Source organism: Lineus longissimus, chromosome 2, assembly GCF_910592395.1.
Source record: "Lineus longissimus chromosome 2, tnLinLong1.2, whole genome shotgun sequence".
In the NCBI taxonomy this organism is placed as follows: Eukaryota; Metazoa; Nemertea; class Pilidiophora; order Heteronemertea; family Lineidae; genus Lineus; species Lineus longissimus.
In genome coordinates this window covers 23,648,856-23,676,598 of record NC_088309.1, presented here as the reverse complement: position 1 = coordinate 23,676,598, position 27,743 = coordinate 23,648,856, and the positions used below count along the sequence as shown (strand labels likewise).

At 40.0% G+C, this 27,743-nt stretch overlaps 1 protein-coding gene across 1 annotated transcript in view; it reads left to right on the top strand.

Annotated features, from left to right (window-relative positions):
• Nucleotides 1–27,743, top strand: part of LOC135483811 (serine/threonine-protein kinase ULK3-like) — a 34,607-nt gene that overhangs the window by 2,697 nt on the left and 4,167 nt on the right. The window contains exons 10-13 of the mRNA XM_064764861.1: nt 185–252; nt 446–521; nt 775–939; nt 1,123–1,154. Of these exons, the coding sequence (XP_064620931.1) occupies nt 185–252; nt 446–521; nt 775–939; nt 1,123–1,148 (335 nt within the window). The 3' untranslated portion in view covers nt 1,149–1,154. The remainder of the gene's footprint in view (nt 1–184; nt 253–445; nt 522–774; nt 940–1,122; nt 1,155–27,743) is intronic.

The following is a 27,743-nucleotide window of genomic DNA, read 5'->3' as shown; positions in this document are numbered from 1 at the left end:
CTGTCAACTGTCTCATCAATGACATAGTGGCCAATTAAATCTGCTAGGATATGGAGGAGGGGCAGTGAATTGCAATACCTTTTCAGGGCTTATACGGAGGTGGGTTTTTATACCAGAAAATGGCTGGATGGTATGAAAATAAACACTGGAAAAAAGTACATTGTTGTGATTTTTGTCACTTCAGTCCAGCTTTCTAGAGGTGACACTGTGATAGAGGCTTCACTCCAGGAAGTAGTTTGGGCAGAGCAGAAGGTATAGTATGCTTTAACATGTCTATCAAAACTATAAAATCTCCTCTGTGCATTTTGTGTACTTTGGCTTTTGAACGCTTTGGCCATTCGGTTAACGTGATTCGACATTGCCCAGAGCCTGTAGATTTCGAAACAGCTCAAAGTGTGCACAGGCCTTCAGTCTTCAAATAATGTCATTGCACCATCGATTTCAGCTTGAGAATGAGGGATATGATGGTGCTTTCCAACTTTATGAAAATGTGCTAGAAAAACTCATCAACATTTTACAAGGTATGTGTCCTTTTCATCAAGCACATTATAGTTAAGATCCCGACACAAATTTGCCATCCAGAGCCAGAAATAAGGCAGATAGTTACTTGCAGTTAGTTACTGAGAGCAGTAGTTTATTTTAAACAAAAAATGTTTGCTATTAACTAACTATCATACAACATATGCCTTTCAAAGGATTTATCATACAACATATAGCCTAGCACATTATTACTATACTCTGCAAATGATAGACTTGGGATCGTTCTTTGTTTAGCTGAACCCAAAGGCAGAAAGAAGGATTTATTACATATACAGCTGGAAAAGTGGATGTCTCGTGCAGAGGAAATCAAGAAGTATCTCGAAGTCCAACAAATGAATCGTGTGACGGATAATAGTAAAGTGGAGGAACAACAGGAACAGGAAATGACATCATGGCTAGGTAAGGGACTCTACCAAACTGATAAAACCAGTTGAGAGAGAAGGGCTCAAAAGGCCTTTTCTATCTCTTTAATAAAAGTGGCTTCATTATAAAAACATTTGAATTCAAACTTTCCACCCTTAAAAAAGTGTGAATGTTTTCTTTGAAATGAAATTAATTTTCAAATCAAATTTATCTTTTTAGCTGGTTCACGGTGTATCCTCCAATAAAAGATGGTGAGTTTACATTTATATTATTACATTATAGGAGGATTGTCTTGAGTTTGTTTGAGTTACTAGAGATGGCATTAGTTGTGTTTAGTTGTGTTGGGCTCTTGGTACCTGCACGTTAAATCCCTCCTCAGTGTTGAGAATGGACCCCAGGGGGCATGGTTCATCCTGTCAAAAGAGGGCAAATAAGATTTGACCGTTGGTACGTTTTACTCGAGTCAATAAATTGATCAATTTTCTCATCACGATCTGGTGTCTAATGAGAGAACTGTGTTCTTTTCAAGTCTATCCTTCTTTTGATAATCTGATGGGCAATAACAAATTCTATACTCAAGTCACGAGAATTATCTTGGAGTGATGATGCACTTGGGATAATACAGGAGACCAGGCATGATTTGTATTTTGTACAGGAAGGCGGTTAAAGGCCTAAGTAGCTTGTTAGATACTTGAAATTTGTAATTGAATTAGAGATTTTAAAAGTACGTACTAAATATAAATTACAGCATTGCCGTTGTGCAGACAGATGTCTAAATACCATAAAATACCAAGTTTAGCAAATTCTGCACTCCGGCATTGTGTATAACTGCATTTCTATTTTCCTGGACCATCATTAATTATGAACGGCGCACCCTTTTAAAGGAACTTCATAAATGGGCCTGGCAGAAAAATCAATCCAAAGCAGGATGCGTTTCCCAACAAAACACTTGAGTCTGAACTGAAGTGTATCAATCTCCTGCCATTAGTCTTATTTAATGATTTCCCATTTCTCCTCGGTGAAATCCCTTCTTGACATTAGGGACATGCCCCACGAAAGACCCAAACATTTCCCTCCAAAGAGTCTTAGTCCCAAGGGCTATACGTTGTTTATACTAAGACATCGCTTTTAAGTCGATCCGGGAGAGGATTGCTGAGATTTCTTCTGATTCTTGTCTCAGGGGAGATGAAGGAATTGAGAAATGATTATGACAATCTGGCTGGAAATTTCGAAGAACTGTTTTGATGTCAGTTGGAGGGGATGCGGCCATTGCACTTATAAAGCCATTACACTGTATCTGTATTCAACTGGCGTTACCACTCCACTTGCGTTCGCCCTTTTTGAGGGAATTAGCAATATGCGACTTAGAAACAAGATTCTAGAGATTCCGTTCGTTCGAAAGTTCGAAATTTAGAGTTATCATTCGACTTCACACTTGACACTGGTCTATCTGGAGACCTATTAGTGGAACTCTTATGAGTGGGTCAATCAGTGCAAGATGGAAGTGGAAGATTGGAGGAAACAATTGCCATCGGTCACCATCATCAGCATCGATCAGCATCAGCATCAGCACATGTTGAAACTTCTCTGGCTCATCTTTGATTTTCAGAAGTATTCTGCCTTTACCCGAACTGAGGATTATCTGTACCATCATCTCTACCATCATAAGTCATGGCTTTTAAAGAAGATGGAAGGAAATGTTGTGTCAGAGACTATCATTAGCAACAGCATCAATCTGCATGTTTTTAAAGGCTTATTTTTGCCGGCGACAGACGGTGGCATGAAATCATCATTGCTGCTTTGGTTTTTCATGGGTAGTGTGATTTCTTATTCCAACATACACTGATTCAGATTGCTTGAGTTATTAGCATTACCTTCAAGAACTTTATCTATATTGATTTTTGCACTCTAGTCTATCACTATGTTTATGCTTGTAACAAGTATGGATTAAAGAATCGATACTTGCTTGTAACTCTGCTTATTCTCTTGGGTTAACTGTGGCAGGTGACCACTAGCCAGCTCTTTGAGCCACTGTGGCCAATAATCATTAGGAAGGATGGCTCTCCCGGTTGTAACCCAGTATCCTGATCACACTAATCTTTCCTCTGTTCTATGACCTTTCCTGATATCCTGGCTTCCTTTGTGTGGATATCATCGCTCTACCAGGTTCAAAGGTCCAGGGTTGTTGTGTACGAGGGTCATGTTCATCTGTAGGGATAGTGACAGGTCGAAGTAGGCTCGTTGGGCATGATGACAACCATCTGAAACCCCTGCTTCCAGCATCCCTGCTTCCCGCTTAGAGACAGAAATCCAGAAATCTGTGCTGGCAGAGAAAATATCCTTTGATATGTTTTGAGAATGAGTCTGGAACTGTTCTTTCGAACAGGGTTTACAACAACGGTATGGTGTACTCCGGGCTGTTCAACACAGGGATAAGTTTCATGTCAGTGATCAGACAAGTTGAAAACTTTGGTCTAAGGTTACTCAGCGCTCTTGTCTTCTTTCAACACCTAAGAGGCGTGCTGGGTTATACTAAGAGATCAGATACACTCTGTTTGCTGCTCTGTCATACAAAATAAACTGTGGTTTTTACCTGATAGTGAGAAGTCAGTATTTTGCATCAGTAATGAGTATTGAGTGTGCAGGGCTAATCTCACTGACAGTGAAGATTATGGATAACCGGCACTCGTATATTTCTGAGGTTGTTCTGAAGTTGTAAAGAAGAGAGGATCGACAGATAATCTACATGTATATGTATGGCATTTTATTGTTTTTATATCCATTGGACCATGAGCAGCTCAATGTCGCCAACCATCAGTTCGAGCAAAAGATGAGTATTATAACTTATGACTTGTGATTAAACTTCAGGCTTCAAAGACTCCTTTGCAAACAGAGCAGCATGTTGTTGAGAATGTTGAAATTTAATTGACCCTAGCTTGGCCAATCTGCGATCAGATATAGTGGTGACTCCTATGTTTTCAAAGATGAAAAACATGATGGGGTAGGCTCTCTTCAGCACATTCTAAGGTCAAACCAGGTGGAAGGGTTTGCAACATCTCAAAAAGGAATTAGTTTAGTTTCTAGGGATGCTTCTCGTTGACTGAAGATGAATTAGAAAGGAATGTTCAGCAATTGGCCTGGTGGTGGCACAGTAAAAACATTGTTCAACACATGACAGTACTCCAGCTCAGCAGGGCTTGGCTTGATATCAAAGAGATTGAGAAATTATCAATGCACCCGGGTAACCCTGTTGAGGTATCTTAAAGCTGATATTCTGTGCCATTTTTGCTGCAAATGATAGATTCTTAGGTGTGTGGGCTTTCATTGACTAAAGAACACCAAAGAGAGGTTTCAGGTTGATTTTTTGAAGTGTGATTTGAGGTATTTGGATTTCAACTTTTGCATTGCAAAATCAAAGACGGTATTGCTACATTTTGTTCCTAAGTTTGGTGATACACTCAATTCTGCGTTTGCTGCCGAAATGAAATGTGTAATGCGCATGTTGACATTTTTGCTGGTTTGATAACTGTCTTTGCCTTCAAACCCGCAAAAATGGTTGCAACATTACCCGGTCGACAGTATTATCAGCATATTGAAGCCAGCTTTTATCCTATAATCCACTAAGGTGAAATCGATACCTCTCTAATATTCACCATCACTGGTATAGTGGTTTAGATTTGATGTAAAAAAAGGCAAATGTAAAGAATGTCATGGAAGTCTTTGCAGAAATACGATCCATTGCTACAAACTCAATGAATGAATCTGATTGAATGTTTCAGAAAAACGTCACACAAGAATCATTGCGATGCTATCATGTTTCCAATAAAATCTATTCGGAAGGAACTGTCAGACGGAAAGTCCTGGGGTGAGGCACCTGGCTCATGCCTTATTTGAGAAAATTCTTTGAATTATACCGTTAGATACCGCTTGTGAACAGAAGGTCGATATTTCAAGCTTAGTTGATTGATCTGTACATGCAGCTGGTTGTTTAGCCTCCAGCTAGTTAAATATAGGGTACAAACTGCCTTCTCTTCAGGTGCCTGTTATTAGAGATAGAAGTTTGGAAGTAAAGTGTGTCTTATAAGCCAAAATCTGGCTGAACCTTTCATAGGGGTGACACTATTATATTGATTTGTCTGAACTTTTGTTCCAAAATATCATGAGGAGCAAAACCCATAGTGTAATGCTCTCTCAGCAAGAAACAGAGTACACCGTGCTTTGTTAACTGGTTACTTCTTAACACCAACTTTATACTATTCCCTGTAACTCTTTCCCGCTGCTAATTATTACCTCGCACCCAATATCTAAGTTAATAGCCAGGTTTTCGCACCTAAGTATTTCTTAGTGATAGGTTGTAAGTTATGATTAGAGTCTTGGTAGGCACCATGAAACCTACGGTGGGCTGTGGGTGCCGCTGTCTGAGAATTGTTACATTCCAATAATTCTCAGGCATTCTTATATCAAATCTTTAGGCACTTACTGGTTTCTGCCTAGGTGTGGTCCAAGATATGATAACACTCTGACTAAACCACCCTGCACCAAGGAATGATTTACTTCTGACCATAGAATAACCCTTAACAAACACAAAGTAAAAGATGCAGTAACAGCAAGTAGTAATTTGAGCAAAGTTGCCCAAGAAAGTCACGCACATCCAAGGAGTTACTGTAAAGACAGACAGGCAACCTGGAGTTATGAGTAGGCCCCTTAATTAAACATTTCTTCGTCAAGCAGCCAAAGCATGTTGTAGCTTTAACACAATAAAAACACAAACTATCTGATGCAGCAGTTTAAAAGCAATCAAATTTAGCCCAAGGGGATAAAAATAACAAAATGTATATGAGATATGTTTAACTGTATCATGAGTATTTTATCATTAATAGTTGGTGCAGTTTTTCGTCTGGTGAGTACGTCACTTAAATTCTCATCATATACCGTGGCCTCGCTAGACATATCCTCTTGTTGTATACAGGGTATCAAAGAAACAATGCAACATTCATTAATATTCTGATGATAAGTGTCAGATGCTAAACATCAATTGTCTTTAGACGAGAGCTGCCAGACTATAGCCGCACTTACACCACCTGAAAATGGACCACCAATCTTGGTTCGGGAACCAATGCCGCACCATCGAAAATCCACCAAGCGCTTACACCAGCGCTGCAGCTAGTTATAAAATCCGGCTACAGATGGCGCGCAAACAATAAGCAGAACGCGGAAAGCCTTGGCAGAAAGCACCATTTCGAAAGCGCCGCCTGGAGCCGAACCATCTAACTAGCTAATTGCCGAACCATTTGCGCTTACACCACGACAAAGCCAAGCTTTTAACAAGCCGGGCGAATTTGGACCATCAAGCTTGGTGGGACAAATTCGCTCGGCAATTTGTATCGGCAATGGATTGCCGAACCAATTTGTCGCGGCAACGTGGTGGTGTAAGTGCAATTGGTCCACCAATATTTCGTGGTGTAAGCGCAGCTTATAACCAGTGTTTTATATCGGTCGACACAATGGCATTGTTTTTATCATTTGTAGTGTGTATACATATTTACAAAATTGGAATTTTTCTCAAATTCAAGTTTAATTTTCAAATCATTCTACCCATTTTAGGACTTTTTCAGAAGTGGCTTTCTCCTATTCATCTCCTAATTATGAGATAACCAATTTTTTCTTTCAACATAATCTAGATAACGGTCGTATGTACTCTAGCACTTTAGATTGTTAATATAACTACCCTAAAAATGATTGAGTATCAAGATCCTCAGCTGAACATGCCTTTTTGGACAATCTGAGCAGGCCTCTAAGCAATATCTTTCCTATGATTGCTTCACAATAAGATAGAACCCAATAATGCTGTTAGTACCCTCCAATAACTTATCGTTACACCTTTTGGCCGCCAAATTGCTTCCGATGTTTTCTATTACATTTGTGTACTTTATACTCGGGGAGACGTAGCATTTTCTGAGAAGGTATGATCATCGGCTGTTATTTGGATGTTTTTCTCTCTTTTAGATGGGTAGAAAGATATAAGAAATATATTTGTGTGTACAGTACATGGAGAGGCCTCATAAAGGTTTCCTTGTCAGTGTTATGATACAGATTTGTTTGCTTGTTCAGTTCACTTCAAAACGAAGAAACATATTCTTTCCTTGATCCGTGCCGGATCTTTCTCTGAATCCTGGATCTTTGCCTGCAGGCCCAAAGAAGTGTGACACTTTGCCACTCCTACCAGGTCCTTTACCATCCTTGTGAAACATCTTCCAGAGCAATGCTTGATAGGAACCGCCCTAGTTTCTGCCACTCTACCTAGATCTTAAAATACTAGTAAGGCAAAGCCTCCGCACTGCTTCCAAGCCATCGACATCTGTAAGTAGACGTGGCAAATATTGAAGTTGGAAGACCGATTAACTGCTGGGGCTCATATTACCCTTCTTGCCACTCTCGAGTGTGTGAAGGCCTTTGTTGACTGTTGATTGGTGTTGGTATTCATGGCAGGATCGATACATGCTTCCAGGCAAGTTTAGGCTAATCTCTCTGCAATAGGAGGGTCTGGTTCAAGATGACAACACTCGACTGAGTTGCATCAGAGAAAGTCACCTGTTTTAATCATCTTTATCATCTCATCATTTTGCCATCTCCAATAATCCTGTTGACTTCCTCAGTCATGACGACAAGCTGGTTGGTGAAAAGTTTGGTAAAATTGTGCATTTACAATTTTGAAACACGAAGTTAAAAATGCAGTTAAAAATTTGACTACAAAGAAAAGATTAAAAGAGATTTGATATTATTCATATTCTCAACGCTAGCTGGCATCAAAGGATAGAAGCCAACAATACGAGCAAAGTCAGGTATGGATTAGATTTCATGGATAACTTGGGAGAAAGTAATAAAGGTCTCAAGTGGATCCAGTGAGCACTGTAGAGAAGCTCCTTGAATTCCTCCTTGAAACGTTTTAGGAGAGGTGAAGGTACATTATAAAGTTGGCTGATCAAGTTGTGGATAACTAACTATACCTTTAATAGACAAATCCAAAATACCAGATTGGGTGTAAGGTGTTAGATGGTAGATGTAGCTGTGATATGAACATCTGGGCCGTCTGGGCATCTTTGAATCATGAAGCAATTGTAACCTTGCCAGGACAGTCTATGACACCCTAGATAACATTGAAACACAAAACGATGAAAATGATGAAAAATGTCAGAGAATGAGCGAGGAAGTTGAAAGGATAATTTGAAATGTAATAGGAAATTTATCTGAGTCATTGCACAAGGGCGTATATTCTTTCATTGCTGTCGTATGTAATCAAACCAACGAAGTGTTATGGTGGTTATTTATTCAGCTTCAAGGCCGTGTCTGGCTTCTTGCTTCTAACCATTTATAGTTTGGATGTGAAACGCTGAAAATTCTTCTCCAAACCTGTCGTGTCGTTGTGTAGATAGCTACACAAAGACTATAAATACCAAGTTTCAACAAATTTGCATGCACTACGATTTTGCGTATTTCCCTTTTCTTGGCCGGGGCATCAATATATGCAATGAACATGAATGAGGTACCCCTTCAGGACAACCATCTCACTCAAACTTTGTTTACATCCTGTATTTCGAGGTGGATGTTTTGTTCCTCCTTTTGGGCACTCACCTGTACCATTAACCACTTCAGATCCTTGGAAGCTTTTAGCTTTATTGATCCCGACCTGGGACTCCCAACTGAAATGTTGATACATTACAAACTCCTTACCCATGTCTTCTCCACTCCAGCCAGGGACCATGTCAACTGCTTTGAAGCAACATGTAACCGTCATTCTGACCAATCCTCCTCTAGATGGTGCTGCTGGTACTTCCAAATTGTAGGAGTTGCTTTATTTTCTTCCCCTTGGATATAATATCCGTTCGAGACAAAGCATTTCTGACATGGCCCCATATTCTCCATTTGACTGTTAGTGCTTGTGCCTCTGTTGAAGGAGCTCCAGAGATTGTTATGGGGTTTCATTAAAAGCTTCTCTACGTAACGAAAACCTTGATTTGGGATTTATGTGATGGGACTTAGACAACTATTCCATTTACATGAAGTTTGTTGTTTTCTGTATTTTAATGTCTAATGTGTGAATTTCTAATCTTTGTACCATTATCTGCTTTTCATGCCGATGGAGATTCTTACCATGCCAGGTGAGCACCATGTGCTTTGCCACAAGCAAACAGTGATCCCTCTCACCTCGGCACTTTGTTTATCAAATGAATTGTAATTGTCTTCTGTTAATCAGTGCATAACAGATTGAATTGGTGATGAATAATTGCAAAATAATGCAGTGAAGTTCTTTCTTTTAAGCGACAGAGTCATGCGAATCTTATATAGACAGAAAGTCATTCCTGTGAGCGTTAATAACAAAAAATGTCTTAACCAGGCCCTGCACCAACAGCAACAGGAACCAACCTCCCCATCATCGGTAAATGCAGATGATTTATATAACACTGTTTTTTTTCTGTCCCCAAAAGAATCTTCGTCCTAAATGAGCAATGATAATGAGAAATTCATTTTTCTCATCAATACCAATTTTCCGGCAAACAGCCCCAGAGATGACAGAGCTTCGTAAGAAATCATTTGACTAAAATCTAATCAATAATGGCTTGTCTTCTGAAACCGAGAGGATCAGGCCATTCTGTCTGCAAGCACTCTTTCTTTGGATTTCTTAGAAGTGCAAGATTTTGGCTAAGATGCGACTAAACGTCCCAAAAACCTGCTTGAAGAAAGTGGTGAATGGCATACCTTGACAAGCTGCATTATAAAAGCAACCTATCTGCACCAAAAGGTCTTTGCCAGAAGCATTTGTGAAAAGCGCATGATCATAAGTTCTCCGTTTATCCCCCGAGGAGATTCCAACAATACCTATGTAATACTTATATAAGTAAGCAGCTTGACATTTGAGTGTTGACTTGGCGACTTGGATTGAAGTAATCCACAAGTATGTTCGGTGGAATCTGACTAGGATATCCTCAACATGATGAGATCGGAAAAGTTATGAAACTGCGCCAGCGCTTATTTTTCACTTTGGCTGCATTGACAAGAGAGCTCACAATACAAGCCTCAGGCAAAGCCTTAGACCATGTTTTAGTGGAATTATGGAAGAGAATGAAAAATAAATGTAAAAAAATGTAGCCAATTTAGGATATCCTGACCTAACTCTGCTAGTTCTCTGTGTCAATCTTTCTTCAGCTGCATAGGGAAATGAAAATGGTGCATTCCCTTCCTCTCTCTTTTGGAGTGGCCACCATGTCCGGCCATTTCAAACACTGAATCAAATGCTCAGAATTTCCTGAAAATAGATGCTGTTATAATATGCTACCCTATCTAATATGACAGTAGTTATCTATATCAATGTTTCTTGGGTCTTTAGGGAAATGAAAATGGTCTCTTGGCTTCATTTATTAGTTGTTAATTATGACGATTGATCTTTGGTTTATTAGCTGTGGATCTGGGGCGTCCTGCGTTGGCGACGGTCTGACCTACAGGATGAACTTTGATTGGTCTAATTGGACCTCAGGTCTTCAGGTCACCAAAGACGTCACTCCAATCAAAAAATACGTTTCTGTGTATTGATGTATACCTGAATCGGGTAAACATTTGAATTGTCCATCAGCCTGATGGACAGTTGTAATCATTGAGCAGTTTTAACCCCTTCATTGGAAGCTACACATTGCAAAAAGATAGCGTCCCAAAAACCCATCATCTCAGTTTGCAGCAGTTAAAATTGCTTCTTTTGGGCTGCTTAACTTTACACCTTTGAGAGTTCCTGAATCAGATTAAATGGAGAACTTTTCCTAGAAACCTTAGCAATATATTGCTGATTGCCAGTTGAAAGTGAACAATATGCAGCTTTGTTTCATCATAACATTTGGAAGGCAAGAAAGTTAAAATCAGCCCTAAGATTACCATTTGTATTTAGGGGCAACGGCTCGTTCTGACATCTCTGCGCTTTAAACTTTTGTGTTCTACACTTTTTTATAGAGGGCTGTGGTGGTCCACATATAAAAAAACACTTGGTGGATATCATGATTTTTCATCCAGCATTACGGCGAGGGGGTTTAGTTCTGTAGGAAAGTAATTTACTTACAAAGTAACGAGTTGATTACCTATAGAAACACCTGCTGGTAAACAAATTGGGTATCTTGGCACCCTTAATGGCATTTTACCCTGCTGGAGGCGAGCCAAATATTAGTTTGTGAAATATTATGCGCTGTTTCGAGCAGACCACAGGTGACTGTCGTATACGAGAATATAGTTTCGCTGATTTACAATGCAGACAAGCAATTCGTGTTCGATTAAATCACTGCTATCTGTGACAAAAAGAGCTTTTGTCTGCGGTAAAACCGGTGATCATCTGAAAAATGATAAAAAGATTGGATGTTCCGAATTGATTCGACTTTGTCAGTTGTGCCTGGTTGGATGATGATTGGGGTTGATTGAAAAATGAAAAAAGACATGATTTCATTTTAAGCTGGAACCTGGAGCCCATTGCTTCTGACTGTCTTGATCTTAAAGGCAAATGGCCTTTGAGAATATATTTCTGGTTCCTTGCTGTCCATTGTAGCAACGAGGGCAACACTGATTGCAGCATCTGCACCAACCTACATCGGCCCTATGTTGTTCCATACCTTCAGGTGGATCCCACGAGGATAATCCCATATGAATTTGTCAATAAAAATCTTCTTTGCAAATGCCTCTTGATGTTTGTGTCTTTAGCAATCTTTACATATTCTCATCCTGGATGCAGCTATACACCAAGTTATTTCCAACATGCATTTTTAAACTAGCCAGTGCACTCTTGATTAGAAACTATTCAAATTGTATTGACATCCTCAGAAAACTTAGGCTGAAGTTTGCTGCATCCCATTTCCATCTTAGCTTAATGGCGAAAACATTGATGCATCTTGTACAGGAATTTGTTAAAAAACTACAGACGATTCCAGTCATCTAGATGAAATGAACTCTAGGTGAAGTTCAGTGTATTCAAGTTGTTTTACCTCAGCCTTCTCTCAGTCACATTAATTGGATGCTGTTTTAAATTGAGCTGCATTTTTTCCTTTGGCATATCTTTGACGGGAAAATGATCCTTTTCAAACTAATGATTTCTCCTGAGCTAGCTAATAGGCAAAATCGGTGTGTATTTATTAGAGAAAACTTTCCCATGGTAAAGCATGCTCGAGTTCTTCAACGGATGTGTCTGGCAGAAGAAAAAAACATATCCGAATGTTCTTTTTGATTGAATTCATGTTGGATGAATTTAGGGCTGCCTCATCATTTACATGGTATCATGTGTTAAAAATACAGTGAAACTTGCATGTTTCTTTTACATGTTCGTAAACTGTTGCCTGGTCCACCACCTATCAATGCAGATTTGGATGGAAACTTTTGGCCCCTAGCTGTAGGTCAGGATGACCTTGCTTCTGTTGGACTGGGTAGTGTCTTTGGGGATGAGGGAATAGATCCTCTGTGTTGCAGCGACTTGCAAGCGCAAAGATTTGTCCTGTTTATATCTTAACTGCTAGTTTAATGACTTTGTGAAATATGAAAAATTTTGCCTCGTGATTTTTCCCACAGTCAAATTTCCAATGAATATTTTCAAGATGAAAGGTCACCGTGATTCTTGAATCAATTCCTAAGGCTAGCCTGTGTGTGGTATGGTTTGAGGGCAAATTACAAAACCATAAACCATATGAAAAGAATTGTCTTTGAAATCTTACGCTCTACTCAGTAAACTAACTGTAGCATCCCAACACAGACTCAAGCATCACATAAATAGTACGCTATCCGAGCACTACTCCTCCCACTTTTGTGTTCTTCCACAATGATGCAGTGAAATTTGACTTCTTTATCTTTGCGGTTCTCAGTCTTGATAAAAACTGTATTCGATGTAATGATTCGCCCGCAGCCAACCCCCTGTGGTGGATTCGGGCGTATAACAATGCCTACCATGCAGTGAAAATACCAGATTTGTGGCTGGCTGGCACCCACTGAATACAAGATATATCAACTAAAAGTCACTGTTGGTTAAAAAATGTTACAAAGCCCTCCGATTATCCCGGCTTCAGCCGAGTAACCCAGTTTTTTTGGACAATTTTTTGTATCAAAAATATTTGTTATTGTGTTGCTTGATTTGCATTCATAGAGGTGTTTAGATTTTTCAACAAGAGCTGTTGTGTAATTTTTCACTTATGATGGCGATATTAAGGCCAAGTTTCTGCCAGAGCGACTCCCAAAGGCTAGGACAGGATATTGGGCAGACCTAGTGTCTTTTTATGTTAATACTGTTCTTGTATTCAATGGTTCGTGAAAGTAAATTTATATCCTGATTTTTTTGCAATTGTCTAGGTATTTGATATACTTAATTTGCACCTGAGTTTTTGCACTGTAACATTGTAACTGAAAGGAATTCCATTCCCATGCTGCCGCTTTTCCTGCTGTGAAATTATCATCATTTTTTCGGCCAGAAAGAATGTTCTTAACAATTACAGTGAAGCTGCCTAACAAGCCCTATACCTAACCCCAACCTGAAATGGCTTTGGGATACCATATTATAACCCTGGCCTCCAAAGAAATCAATCACGAGCAACCAGAAGGCACTCTCTTGAACTCAACCAGTAGGGGACCAAGCAGTGACCCGTACTGGAGTCGAACCCACAACCTCTTGATCATGAGGCTGACTCTCTTCCACTGGGCTACCGCTGCCCCATGTTTGTACTCAATCAGCTGATGATGCTGTTAAGCCTGTATAAGTGGAACGTTTTGCAACGAGGAAAATATACATGTATGCTTTCAAATTTGCCAGAAATCCTAATAATGGATGTACATTTTAGCAGAAATCACCCTCAAATACCGCTGATGTTCTTTCTTGATCAGTTCAGTGGGAAATAAATCTGATTACAGTGGTCACAAACCTGATGAGAGTGATAATAAGAGATGACAGAGTGGCATCAACTATCACCGGTTTTCTCTGATAATCATATGATGTGGTGATGTCTGACCCAAGGGGGACAATATAGCAGAATAACCATTTCTTTGATGATAGTTTCGGGCCCTGTTGCATTGGTTCCTGCTTCTAGCTCAACGAGCTAACATCCTTTTTGTCAAATAGGGCATTTGGTGGAAATCGCACCCTTCGGCAAAATCCATGTGTGGCTCTATGAAAATTAAAAACTTGGCCTTCTATTGTGCTAAGAACTCTAAGGTAACACAAATTGCTTTGCTTTTTGTAAGGGATCCTTCCACCTAACCCCTTGTTCAGCATCAAGCAACCTGCCAAGTTTCTCCAACATACATCTTCTTTTTTCATGGGGAGCTATGCTTATTTAAGATGGAGGTGTGTTTGGAAATACCTTAGGCCAGGCAAATTATGAAAGTAATCATTGTTTGTCTTTGAAATGTTCCCGAACAAAAAAGAGATATATCATGAAGTCAGGATTGTTTGTAATAAATAGGTACTGATGACCATGGATGGTGCTGGTCTTTGCTTGTTGAAAATGCTGTTTCTTTTCCACTCTTCCAATTTGATGTGAATTCACGTCTGCAAGAGTCAGTAGAAACTTGGCTCGGCGCAACCTATCTTTCAACTCGGTCGCGGAACAAGTCACCTTACATGATCCATGGTATGCCTCGAGCGCGTATTCGCAGATTTCTCATTCACCTCTTGCTGAAAGGTGCTGTCAACCTCGAAGCACAATATCAGGCTGTAAACACGATTAGGAGGAATAACACAAGTTGTTCTGCTTCACCAGCAGGAGGTTTTAGAATTCTAGTTTCAGATGTTTTTGGGGAAACTCTACCACAGTTGGGCTGAGTTGTTCAAATGTATTGTTAGCTTTAACGGAGACGTTAAGTCTTAACATGAAAATTTTAATGGGTCTAAATGAAAGAGATAACGTCCTCAAGGATACTTAACGTAACTGTTAGGGATAACGTGACTCTTGTGCTTTTGAACAACCGGGCCCTGGTCCTGCACACCCAGGGCCCGGTTGTTAGAAAGCATTTTCTCTCATAACATCATGTTGACATGTTGTTACATATGATAGATGTACATGAAATGACATGTCAGCATGATGTTAAGAGCTAACATGCTTTCTAACAACCTGGGGCCTGGTGTTGAAAGATTAGGGTTGAGCATGAGGCTTGCATTCTTACATTGTAAATTTGCTACAGAATTACACAGTTGATGCTTAAGTAAGAATGTTGAGGCAAGTTCCTGGATGCAACAACATTGTACCAACTGTTTGCGTACAGTTTGGGATGTACATTGTTTATCTGCAGTTGTACGCTTCTGCCTGTATTCCTGCAGTGCCCCCTGGACAGGAAATCAGATGTGACTCTTCGTACAATATTTCTGGTATAACATAACAGATAGCCTTGCCTTAGATATGGCATATCAAAATCTGTCATGATTTTCCCGAACTGTTCCTCTTGGTGTCCTCTTTCCCATGGATTGTCCAGGTCAGCTGGACAGACACCAAGCTGCATCCTCGACTATCATCACCTAATTGTCATCATCAACGCTTCATTTGACAGAATCCTGTAATTGAGCTAACTCCATTAGAAATATAAATAGACTAATTGCTAGTTCAACTGCTCAGCTAAGTGCATCAATTGAAAATTTGGTCAAAGGGCTAACAAATTCTCTTGGGAATGAATTTCCGTTTTGAAAGTTTGCAACATGAGCATTAACGATGTTGTGCAGATAAATGGGCTCACTGTCCCACATGATTTTTTTTGTCAGAAAATCAGGTTGGCCCTTTTATTTTCTAATTCCGGTGCTCATTGAGCCTAATGATGCTTTTGATAGAAATTTATCGTGGAAGTGGTGGCAGCTGGTTCAAATTTGCCTATACCTTTCTCTGATCAGGGACTACAGTTTTATGCATTTGGCTTAACCCCAGCAGAATACAACAAACAAGGTCAAAGAATATATTACAAATATGCATAGTCCACTTCAAATTTTTTTTTCGAAATAGAGAAAAGGCTTGAATATAAATGATTTTTTCAAGTCTGTAAAACTTTTAAAAGAATTTCATTGGTCTTGAATTTCCAGGGTGTGGCTCTGACCAAGATTGACATCTACTTGGCAGTCAAAGGTTGAACAAATCTTTACAACCCACATTCTGTGTTGAAATTTCTAACCAACACCTCATTAGACAAATTTCCAACCAGAATTTCAGAAATTTACTTTTTTGCTGATTATAAATGACATGGGCACCTATTTGATACTGGTAGTTTTTCATTTTCTTGTGTTGGCCCGTCAGCCGCAGTTGTGTTGAGATGTCATTGATGATGAATGATCTCTGTAGCTCTTCTGTATCTGGCAGAAGCTGTGTAGTGTACTTCCTGTGTTCTTACCTGCTGTGATCAGCCATGCCAAGTGGTGTGTGGGGAAAAGCTCTATGCATCTTTAAAATAATGCTTTCTTGGGTGGATCTGGGAATAAGACAAAAGTGAAAATATGTTGAATTTTAGGTGTGGACACGAAAAACTAAATGAATACGGTAAAGGAACATATCATGTCTGTACCTAAATTTTCAACTCATTGTCATAGAATAAGAAAATTTCCCTCAGTTTGGAGTTAAGTAACGAATTGAAAAGGTAGACTTTTATATCCATTGCCCTTGTCAGATGACCAAATTGGGATCACAAACGCTAAGACACAGTTTGCTGGACCTTATATCAGTGAGGTGCCAGAGAAATATGTGTCTTGTTATTTTAAAAACTGAAGCACTTTTTGTCTCTTATTGTGTTCACTTTCCCAAATTTCTTAAGAAAGATACTGAAGTTTATAAAAGGCACGAATGAAAAATGTGAGTTGAGATTACAAAAGAAAAGCTTTTGATACAAGTATTTCTGATGGCTGCATTCAGAAATGAACCAGGATTCAAGAGAATATGCCACAAAAAATATCTAGACATTGTCCATTTTTGGGGCAGTTTTGGTCATGAACATGTTATTTATGATTCAGATCTCATTCATATGAGATTCTATACAAATCATTTCTAATAAAGGCGCCTTTTTTCTGACAAATTGTGTAACTTTGGGAGTGTCTGGGACGGCAGAATTCTTACTTTTGAGTTATGAGGCATTCCAATACAAGAGTTCTTTGTTGGATGGTTGATGGACTCCTGAATACCAGGGTGTGTAGCAATAAAAAATTCATTTCCATTGGGGAGGAGGTGGTGGTGGTGGTGAAAATGAGTAGAAATTTGTTCTGTTGCTTAATTATCTGCTCTAAGAATACAAGCTCAAATTCTGACAAGCGACCCATCAATGATTTAACTATCAGTTAAACATTCACACGTCCTGTTGCTTGGCAAATAACGTTGTGTTCATATTTATCTCTTAACTATTGCCTTTAATTAGGAGTCTCCACACTCGCGACAAACCCCTACGTCCCCAATTTCTGTGAAGTTACATTGTCTTGACAATGTGAATCGAAGCGCGGCTTCCCATCACAAAATCGTCATCTTTTGAATCTGCCTTGCCAAATTTGGATCTTTTCCTTATGAGGGCAATGAATGATCCACCGATGACATAACCTAATGGGTGCTTCACACCCCTGGCTCTTTTTGGTTCAAATCTTTTGTGCAGTGACAGTGGGGATATCAGGGCCTTGGGGTAATTTTGGATGCAGATCCTTGGTATCTTTATGATGCAGCAGGGGTGTTTTCTGCTAGACGCGGAAGGGCTAGAAACTGCCGTCCTTGTAGCATTCACTTTGCAAGAGAGCAAATCTGATGAACGAGTATGTCCCTCGGGACAGTTAATATATAATCATGAAGATGCAAACACAGTGTTTACTGCTTTGACACCTGCTTACCCCCAGGACAACCATGGCCTACCAATACCTGGTCACCATGGCAACATTCTTAATCAATTACCAAATTCCAATATTGTATCTAAAGATGGTTCATTTCGTGTCATTTTGTTATGAAAGTTTTTGCTAAATTAATGAAGTTGTTAATTGTTTTTGATAGATTAATGTTACTGGTGTTTGAGATGATTTTTGTCATTTTAATTGAATAGATGGAAGGCTTCAAACCCTTGCTTTAAGCGGTTGATCGCATTGCTTGCCTGGTCACGTGGCCTGGTGAAGAATCTCATCAATATCCTCGATTTCCTCAGGCGTCATACCATTTTCCGATTGGACATGCTCGTTATATAAAGCACTAAGCCTGGCTGTTGAGGAAAACCTAGAGCAGGCAGGTTACAAAATCTTTTAATGCTGGTCAGCTTGTCCTCGCCCTCGTGCTTTGTCCATTAAAGAGACAATAAACAGTAGCATATTCTTCTTTGATACCATGATAGCAAGGAAAAAAACCTTGCCTTCTTGTTCAAGCTGATGTCCAGGCATGTCTTTCGGCTTTGCAGAACAGCTTCTGTGCGGTTGGGAAATTACTAATCTGGCGAAGATTGAGAGATCGCGTGCATGTCTGCATATTGATCAGAACAGCTTTCTTGGGAAATCTTTGTGCAAAGTTAGATTGTTTGTGATTATGTCCCATCGGTGAGTCCTTTCTTGCGGCTGATTCATTTGGGCTAGCCTTCCCTGTTTGGATTGTGTTGGAGGAAGCCAGGCATCTTGAAAAAGATCTGGATTGGATGTCTTTCTGCTGCAGGGCTGTGACTGTTGTGAATTCTGTTGTGAAATATTGCTCGGACTTAATGCTAAAGGGTATCTCACAAGCTACCCAGTTGAAAGTGTTGACAACCAGCAGAGTGCTTTAGCTAATCCCTATGACATGATCGACAAGATTGCTGCATAGAAGAGGCCTGAAAAGTGCAGCACTTCAAAGGGTGCATCTGCCCCACCATGTTGGTTGCCTGGGTTTGTCCTATGATATCTGTTTGTAGGTTGCATAATCCAGAATGGTGTGGAAGGATCTGCTGAAGTGATCTGGGGAACTATCGGTATCAATATGTGCAAATACCGCGAGGCAATGAAAGATAGATCTGTCTCCAGCCATCGTCAGGGGCTTACTGGATAATTGATCAATAAGCTGTTTCGTATAAGCTGTTTCGTATCAGGGGTACTATAGATGCTCAAGGTACGTTCAGGGCACATTAAGGAGCAAGTCAGGAACAATCCTGATGCAGTATACCCAAAAAGCCAAGTCCGATTTGCAGTTGATACATCAAAAGACAACATTTCTGATTGCAAAGAATACTGGTGTTGAAGTGGCCATACTTAACCTGCCAATCAACTTTCTCAAGACAGTCTGATTGACACCTTTTAACATTGAGTGGCAGGTTTACTTTTGGGTTGATATGTCGAGGGTCTGGAGCACAATTGCTTCATGTCCATTTTAGCACTTCTGAGAAAATTGCATTTTAAGATTTTCATTAGTAATATTAAATCAGGTATCCAAAGTATTTTAAAATCAGCCTAGACAATGTTGGGCATAACACATACCTTCAATTTCAACTGGTTTATGTCATGATGGTATGTTACATAACAGCCATGGATGCCAAAATATGGACATATCACATTTGTGCTCGGAAGATTTGGACATTATCACAAACTGAAATACGCAATTTATTGGCTAAATTTAGTTTAATGATGGGTGAATACCCTGTAAAAATAAGAAAAATCCTTTACACAGTATTATTACACCATCTGGACAACATGACTCAATAAAGTTGCAAATAATCTATAAAACTAAAAAACCTATACACCTATAAAGAAAGGATCAGTTCATTCGCAAACGTCAACATAATTCATTTTCTTCTGCGTATCAAAATGTATTGAATTCTATCAATAGCATTTCAAAGAATATTCACTAGAATTTTTCATACGGTATTGAGCTACACTATTTATTCAAACATCGCTCCTCCACACTGAGAAACTACGCTTTCCGAAGGACAGCAGATGAATTATTATACATTACTCTAGGTGTTTCCCTTAAGGAAGTCTCTCAGTTAATATGCTTAATGAAACTGATTCTTGATCCTAATCTGAATTGTCTAAGTCTCCTCATTCTCCTCCCATCCTACAGTGGTCCCATGTTGGGTTGATGGTAGACCTTCATAGAATACTCTGTAATCGGATGGAATGACCCTGGAGCGGAGTAAGTCGAGTAGATCATTCTTCTTCTCCTTGGTGATTGGGCGGCGGCTCGTATACAAGGGACCAAGGGGAGTGTTTTCAATAGACCTGCGTCTACCTCGGTCTGCTTGTACCATAATCTGCATGAACTCATCTTGTTGGATGCCGTATTTATATTGAATGACGTATGGCTTAGCCTTTTCGAATCTCAACCACTTTATGCTCAGCCAGTTGACTTGCTCTCCATCTCGATTTCTTGTGCGGTTTTTTATGATGGAGCTGCTCATTTCCTTGACGTTCAGGAAGTTGCCGTGCTTAAGGACATTCACCTCATACGGGGGGTTGACTTTTCTGGCTCCTCTTATGAGCACTTCCCATTCCCTGGTTGTGTAAACCTTTTGATGTCGTCTGGCCCCTTCAATGGTTGCATGCATGGAATCGGCCTCCAGGTAACTATGGCCAGATTCCATGTACTTCAGGTCAACTACTTCAAGGTTGGGAATTTTCTGAACAGCGTATAGCATGGCACCTGCCATGAACTGATTCCGATTCTGTCCTCCACAGGTATCGGAGAAACTAGTGAAGTGGCGAACCTCTTGCGGCAATCTTTGCAGATAGTCAAGAAGGGCAGTTGCAATCTCATTTGCCCCTCTACCACCTTCTGTTTCATCCCACAGATAGCAATGCCCAGCAGTTGTTGCTTGATTATAGATAGTGAAGTTATAAACTGCAAGTTTTCTTTTATAATAAATCTGTGCATCTCCTGCGAATGGAGTGGTCAGCACTGCCTCCAGGTCGAATGAGACTGCATGGTAGTCGTCGCCTTCCTTGGCTTTCCTCTTGTCTTCTTTTTGTCTTCTTCTTGTCTTCTTGTCTTCTTGTCTTCTTCTTGTCTCCTTTCAGAGCGTACTCGACGACACTGTTGCTTATGGCAAGTGTCTTCAGAAAGAACATCTTGCAAATCCGATGCTTTTCATTATTGAAAGAGAAGTGATACAAGCATGATTTTCCTTTTGTTTTTTTCGCAACGTTTTTGCGACTGCGGTGTCGTTCGACGGTTGACTCGTCGACCATAGAAACAATGAAGCTATTTTGCTGGTCTCTATTAGCAAGCTCATAGTACTCTTGGCATAAGACACCCCTCATTTCTTCAGTTACTTTTTCACGACATTTAAAACGACATCCATTTTGGGTACAACGGCAAGCCAATGGTTTCTTTGCTGCAACAACCTTTCCTTTTCTTGTGGTGTACTCAGCTCCAGCACAACGATTACGATGTCGTACGTTCCGCTTCCACGATGATGGATCTCGTTGCCTTTTTCTCCCTCGAACAGGCGCGGCGGCATCAGGTGCAGCTGGATTGCCAGCCGGAGCTTGAGCGTCATCAGGATTGCCAGCCGGAGCTTGAGCGTCATCAGGATTGCCAGCAGGAGCTTGAACGTCATCAGGATGGAGGGCAGGAGCTTGAACTGGATTAGCATCAACGTCCGGGGCTGCTCCAGTGGCAGCTTCGACAGTAGGAATGACATCAGCGACATCTTCTGTTTCAGTTTCGTCCTGAAGAGAATCATCTGCAGGTTCATAATCTGGATCGCTGGGTTCGTTGGGTTCTTGAGTTATATCATCTCTGCTTGTGCCATCATGATTAGGATGGTGGCTTTGCAAGGAGTTATGAATCTCGACATACTTCGTGACAACAGCTTGGATCACGTCATCGTCATCTCTCTCTGGTTCGATTATCTCTGAATCAGACTCGTCATCAGATAATCTCTCCAATATGGTTGCAAGCACTGCATCAAGGCCAATGATTTTCTTGAAACTGTCGGCCATCCTGAAAGACGACCAAACCAAATTAGGTCCTTGCTTTTTTTATTAAATGACTTTGCTTTTTTTCTAATCGATTGACTCCTGACTCTGCCATGTGCAGCATTTAAAGAGTTAATCAGTGCAACTAACGTCATCCTATTCATACCTTTTTGATCAAGGCCAGGCTGTACATTGCAATTTAGGTCACCCAGCTACAAAGAGGCTGATGGCTGACTGGCTTCAGGAACTTATTGTTTCATTGATTAGTTTAAAAAGGAGGCCTAGTTATAATGACTAAACCTGTCATTGGGGGCAATGCTGCAGGAGCAACTTAATTGCTTACCTTAAATTCCAACAATATTCGTATAAATTGAGAAACAAAGGAAATAAGCAGCAGGCCTGAACCACATGGGCCTTTGTAATTCGAATTATTGCTAAAAGATGGCTCCAGGGTGTTTTGTCTTAAGATCAAGGTCATGCACCTCTCAAGTCACTGTGATATGTCCACATTTCTTCATGAGCCATTCATGCACAAAAAGAATATGTCCGGACGTATCACATTTGTGCACATACTGCACAGTCCATTTGGTGCACATATGCTATATGTCCGGACATAACTGAATTGTGCTCTGACCACTTCTGTCTTGGTGGACATGTCACAATTCAAAATGCCTACTTTGATAGAAAGGAAGCTTCAGGACATATCACAAGTGTGCACAGAAGAAAGAGCATTCAAAACAATGACGTTTTGGCTGAAAATCTCAATTTTGCAAATTTGTGACATATCGCAATTGTGCTCCAAACCCTCGATGTGATAGTTGTTGTTTTTGATAGTGCCAGCAAGCCGTGTACTTTCTTCACACTTGTTTGATTGTCATGCATTCAGCTCTATTGTATCCTCTGGATATAGTTACTATTGATGTTAAAAAGCAACCAGGATGGTGTATGAATAAAGCTGGAAATCCACTGCCACAGGGTTGTGGCTCATTGCTATTGGTAACTACCAACGGCTGAAGGTGGTCTGTCCAGTGGTAGATGCTAATGTGGTGAAGTGCTTCCGAAAGGTACCCCAATGTCTGTCCAGTCGTGACTAAGTGGAGGCCAGCCTTGGTACGTCTAGGTAACAGTAGCCGAGTTGCCGTCTAGACGACACAACCCTAAGGTGTTCCTTCCTTGCCAGAGTGCAATCAAAATATCAAATAACTCTCCAAGTAAAACTACACTCTATATTGTGTTTGATTGCTTGCACCGAACATACACGCCCTTTGGCTAGGATATCAGAGGACATCCGCAATCAGAGGGGTGCTTGTATTCACAAACGTTCTGCAGTCTTGCACCAAACATCACCATCACGAAGACTATGTGGGTCTGATGATGTTATGTGACGCAATGTACATGTACTGCGATGCATTTCAAAATGTTGCGTCATTGGCGTGAATGAAACCCATACTACCTTTCTCTTGTTCCATTTTAGAATATTTCGATTCATGAAAGCTTTTAACATAAGTGGTTTTAAAAGGCATACCTCATCAACGAAAGTTTACCACAAGCCTGCTGATGGTTTTCTCAAAACTTCGAAATATTTCAAGCATGGTATCTGAAGAGTTTTTTTAGATTCTTTGCATAGAACCCTATTGGTATCAGCTGTGGGAGTACAGATCTGAAGTTTCTGTTGGTAATATTGCTGAAATAGAAATCTTCCAAGTAAAAATGCTCGCCATTCCTTATGCAAAATAGGTGGCTATTTTTTACAACAAACTTGATTTTCACTGACACCAAGGATCTTAATGTTTCAAAAGGATCTCTATACCACTCTTGCTCATTTCAGTCATGACTTTGACCAAGTATGGATTCGCTTTGACCTATAAATATTTCTGGGTGACATTTTTCTGATACGGGCTGTACAAGATGCAGCTGCAGATGACAGATCGTTTAAATGATGGCCTCATGAATTCAAAATGTGATTGTGGTTCTTTTTAGATTATCCGAAATGAGAGGAGCCAGAAGAAAGCCGTTATTTGACACAATTGAATGGGTACAACTTTTTTCACGACTTTTTAGGAAACAAACTGTCTTGTCTAACCTACTTTTTCACCTGACAATGACATGATCGAGCATTCTTCTTCTCAACAAACAATCTGTCGGTAACCTATAATCTACCAACTTCAATGACATCATCTTGTCTTTGGTCTGTGTCACCGGCAGTTGAAATCCTTAAGTGACCTCTACAATCTGAGCCTTTTGGAAGTGTCTGGTTGTAACTTTGTCCTCAAAAGACCAGTTTGAGATTCATTGGCATGATCTAGTATCTATTATTTTGATCAAATTGTCATCAAACACAATCGAATACCTCTAAAAGAAATGCTAAATATTATTAGGATGATTCGTTGAATGGGAGGTCACATTGCGCTCACCTTTAAAAGTACTCTAGTGAAAGAACAGGAAGTCAGGGGGAATATTTTCACAGCCACAAAAATATACTTTTTAGGGATATTTGCATGGCGGGAAAAGATCACTTTAAACAAAACATGTGATAACTTTAATTAAGAGGTTAATTTTTCCTCAAAATTTAAATTTCTTTCGAATTCTCTCTAATTAAAAAAAATGTTGGCACTTTGAGTGTGAAAACCCATCATTGAAAATAAGCAAACCTCCCGCAATATTTTGACAGGTGCTGTGGGGAACTGTGGGAACTATTTATTTGAAACCCCTGGGATATTTACTACTCTTCGAGCAGATTTATACTCCTTAAAAATAGGTCTCAAAAATAGTTAGGCGTGGGAGTGTTAAGGTGTAATTTACAGAACTTGCAAAAACTGACTTGACTCATCAGTAGAACTTGGCTGAGAAATTAACTACATGCATCAGTTGGTTCAATAATTAGTTATTCCTGTTACAAGATTTGAAATATCTGTATAGCACCTGGTGAGGTTGCTTGCAGTGTATCCTTACCGCCAAGTCAACGCCTTGGAAACTTTCAAAGCAAGTCTGACAATAGTGCTTTTTGCCTTGTGCCGAGAACAATATTCATCTTTGAATTTTCAACTTTGATGTGTCATTGTTGCTGCTCTCTATTAAGTTCACCCTAGGTTGTCATATGCACCGTGGCAATGCTTGCAGGCCAATCCTAACTGTATGTCAGTGACTTATAATTGTATTGTACGCTCATACCTACCCTTACCTTGGAGAAAGTAAGTTGAACTAGATACGCCAGACCAAGAAACTGTGGAATCAGATTCCTTCCTCACAACCAAGAAATTCCACCATTGATTGATGTTTCACAAATTCAGTTTGTTTTAAAGGGGAACTATAGGCAAGAGCTGTGGGTCGAATTGCTAGTCTTCAGGTGACTAGTATGCACAGTTAGGGGTCTGTGTCCTGATTGATTCAGCATTGAAGTTGATTATTACTTGTACAAGTGTGAATTGTTTTGTCGCTGTCACACGGGAGAAACCCTTGTTGGCAACTTAATCAAACTTACCTGGTTCCTGTAGGGCTCCCTTTTAAGTCAGAGGCTGATGTTGGAATATTGTCCCTTGTCGCCCATGATAATGATTGCATGTCTCTGCAACAAAGTCTCTCTGTTGCCTTCGCTTGTGTGTACAGTGGAACTTCCACATTCGGATACCTCTGTGAGCAGCACATCCTCTCTATTAAGGACACAGTCCCTAATTCGTCCTTTTCATTTAAATTGACCTCTGTAATGAGGTCACTTCTCTGTTATGGACAGCAATTCTCAGCAGTGTCATCGCGGCCTTAATAAAGAGGTTCTGCTCTACTCAGTTTCAGGAGGCATCATTAGAAATTTGCCTTGGCTAACACAATCTGGCCAAGAACTTTGGAATCATGAATTTGAAATGAATAGGTCTAGACAATAAATATTATAAAAATATGTCTGAGACATTTTTAATAACACACAAATGATCACGTTATTAATCTTATACTTATGAAGTATCACATTTAGAAAGCTTGTGAGATGAAGAAAGTTGTGAGAGGTGACAATTAAAAGATCGTTAATATGTTTTCAAGGTAACCTTCACTATTTATTTGATACATAGATAATAGTTTTTTTCTTGCCACTGTAAATCATATGTTCTGTTTCCGGAAGCTTAAAGCATAACAAAGCAATACAGGTCCATTTGTTTACAGGGTGTTCATAAAATAATGTAAATTGTTTTCATTTTTGGCTGCAATTCAGCTTCCCCTACAGCATGTATAGATTTATGAAATTCACTACCAGATATCTTTTAAAAATAACAAAAAACTGCTTGATACCTTTCTTATATTCTAGAAATTAGAACTGAAAATATGTACAATGGGGGTTTACAAAGAGCACTCCTCCATTGAAAATCTTTTTTTTCCCAATGATTAAGGCCCCTGTAGAATGAGATACTGTAAACCCCTTTTGTTTCGTCACCCTGTAAGTTTGCGAAAAATCCTTTTAGATTTTGACTCCACTTCTTTCTACAAATGGGTGCATTCTCCAACGATTAAACCATCAAGTTTAACATTAAGGCTTAGCACCCCTAAAGTTTGCAGTTGTACCCCTCTTGTAAAAATATTAGGCTCGTGAAAATAAAGGGGTTTGCATTACAGATAGATATGTGCCATTTGTTACTGATGCTGAGTCACTTCACAACATATACAATCCGGTGACAAAAATATTTTCTCAAATTACAACATCTATTTACAGTTTGTATCTATTGTAGGTCACTTGATGGAAAGCATGTGTACCTGTGAATACAGGCAGAATACACAGTCTAAATGTACAGGGTTCACTTCCAGATTGAAATACATTATGTTTTCGCGGTTTGAATTGAATGAATCAAAGCTACATGTTGGTGTCGACGATGCAACCACTAACTCCATCAGGAACAGCCAGTGTTCAAGAGATAAAAAGCCGCTAGAAGAAAAAATATTATACCTTTGGAATAAGTTAAACAGTGGCTGGCACTGGGGGTTGGGTAGTTGTTCCCGTTTGCCTTGTTGTATCCAAGGTTAGAGTGGTTCTGGAAACACAGCCGCATGGTGTAGTCCTTGATAGTTTGGCAGTCGTAACCCGCTTCTGTCCCTTCACACCGGCACATGAATAACTTTTTGGCTTTTGGACGATTGTATAAGATCTTTACGGAGTTATTACAACTTTGCGTACACTTGTGGCCGTTGAATAACTGCTCACAGTTTTGCTGGTAATAAGTCAGAGCCGTGTGGCACGACGTGTCCGCTTCACAAATCCGGCGCGCAAGCGTGCAGCTGATGACGCTCTGACTACTATTAATCCGCTCTAAATACTTTATTACTTCTGGATAACAGATAAAAATGCGCTTTGCGTGTTCCACACAATAAGCGTTCCCCTCACAGTCACAGCTGATAAACTCCTGTCCAATGTTGTCGTTGGTCGTCAACAGAGATACTAATGACCTCTGGCAATCCAAAGTGCAGGCATCTCCCCTCTCGTTCAACATTTTGCTGCATGCGATGTAAAAGTTGGTCAGGGCCGCGTTGCACCCAACCCTGTTGATACACTTCGCCTTGGCCTTAATGCACGTGACTTTCGGTTTATCCATGGGGTCAGCCTCCGTGTGTATGAAGCAACCAAGTATAAGACACCATGTAACAAAAGCCTGAATGATTCTCAATATCATTATATTACGACGTCGGTCCTTTCACCCAGGCTGTCTTGGAGCACCCTGAATGTCTAATGAGAATACTGATGGTAATCATTGAGGGTATCACAAGTCCTTCCTCCAATGTAAAACCTTGGAAAAACAGCACCCTAAGGTGAAACAGGGCCAACACTGTCAAACCTGAATGTCACCTAAAGGAATTGGATTCAGTCCACCTATCCTGCTCTGAGTTTCACCAAACCTCGAAGTTGTCAAGTTGCTTATAGTTCCCAAACAGAATCCAAATGTCAGGAAGATTCTTCCTCTTGTGTTATTTGTTGAAGACACAGTCGTTGGCTTTG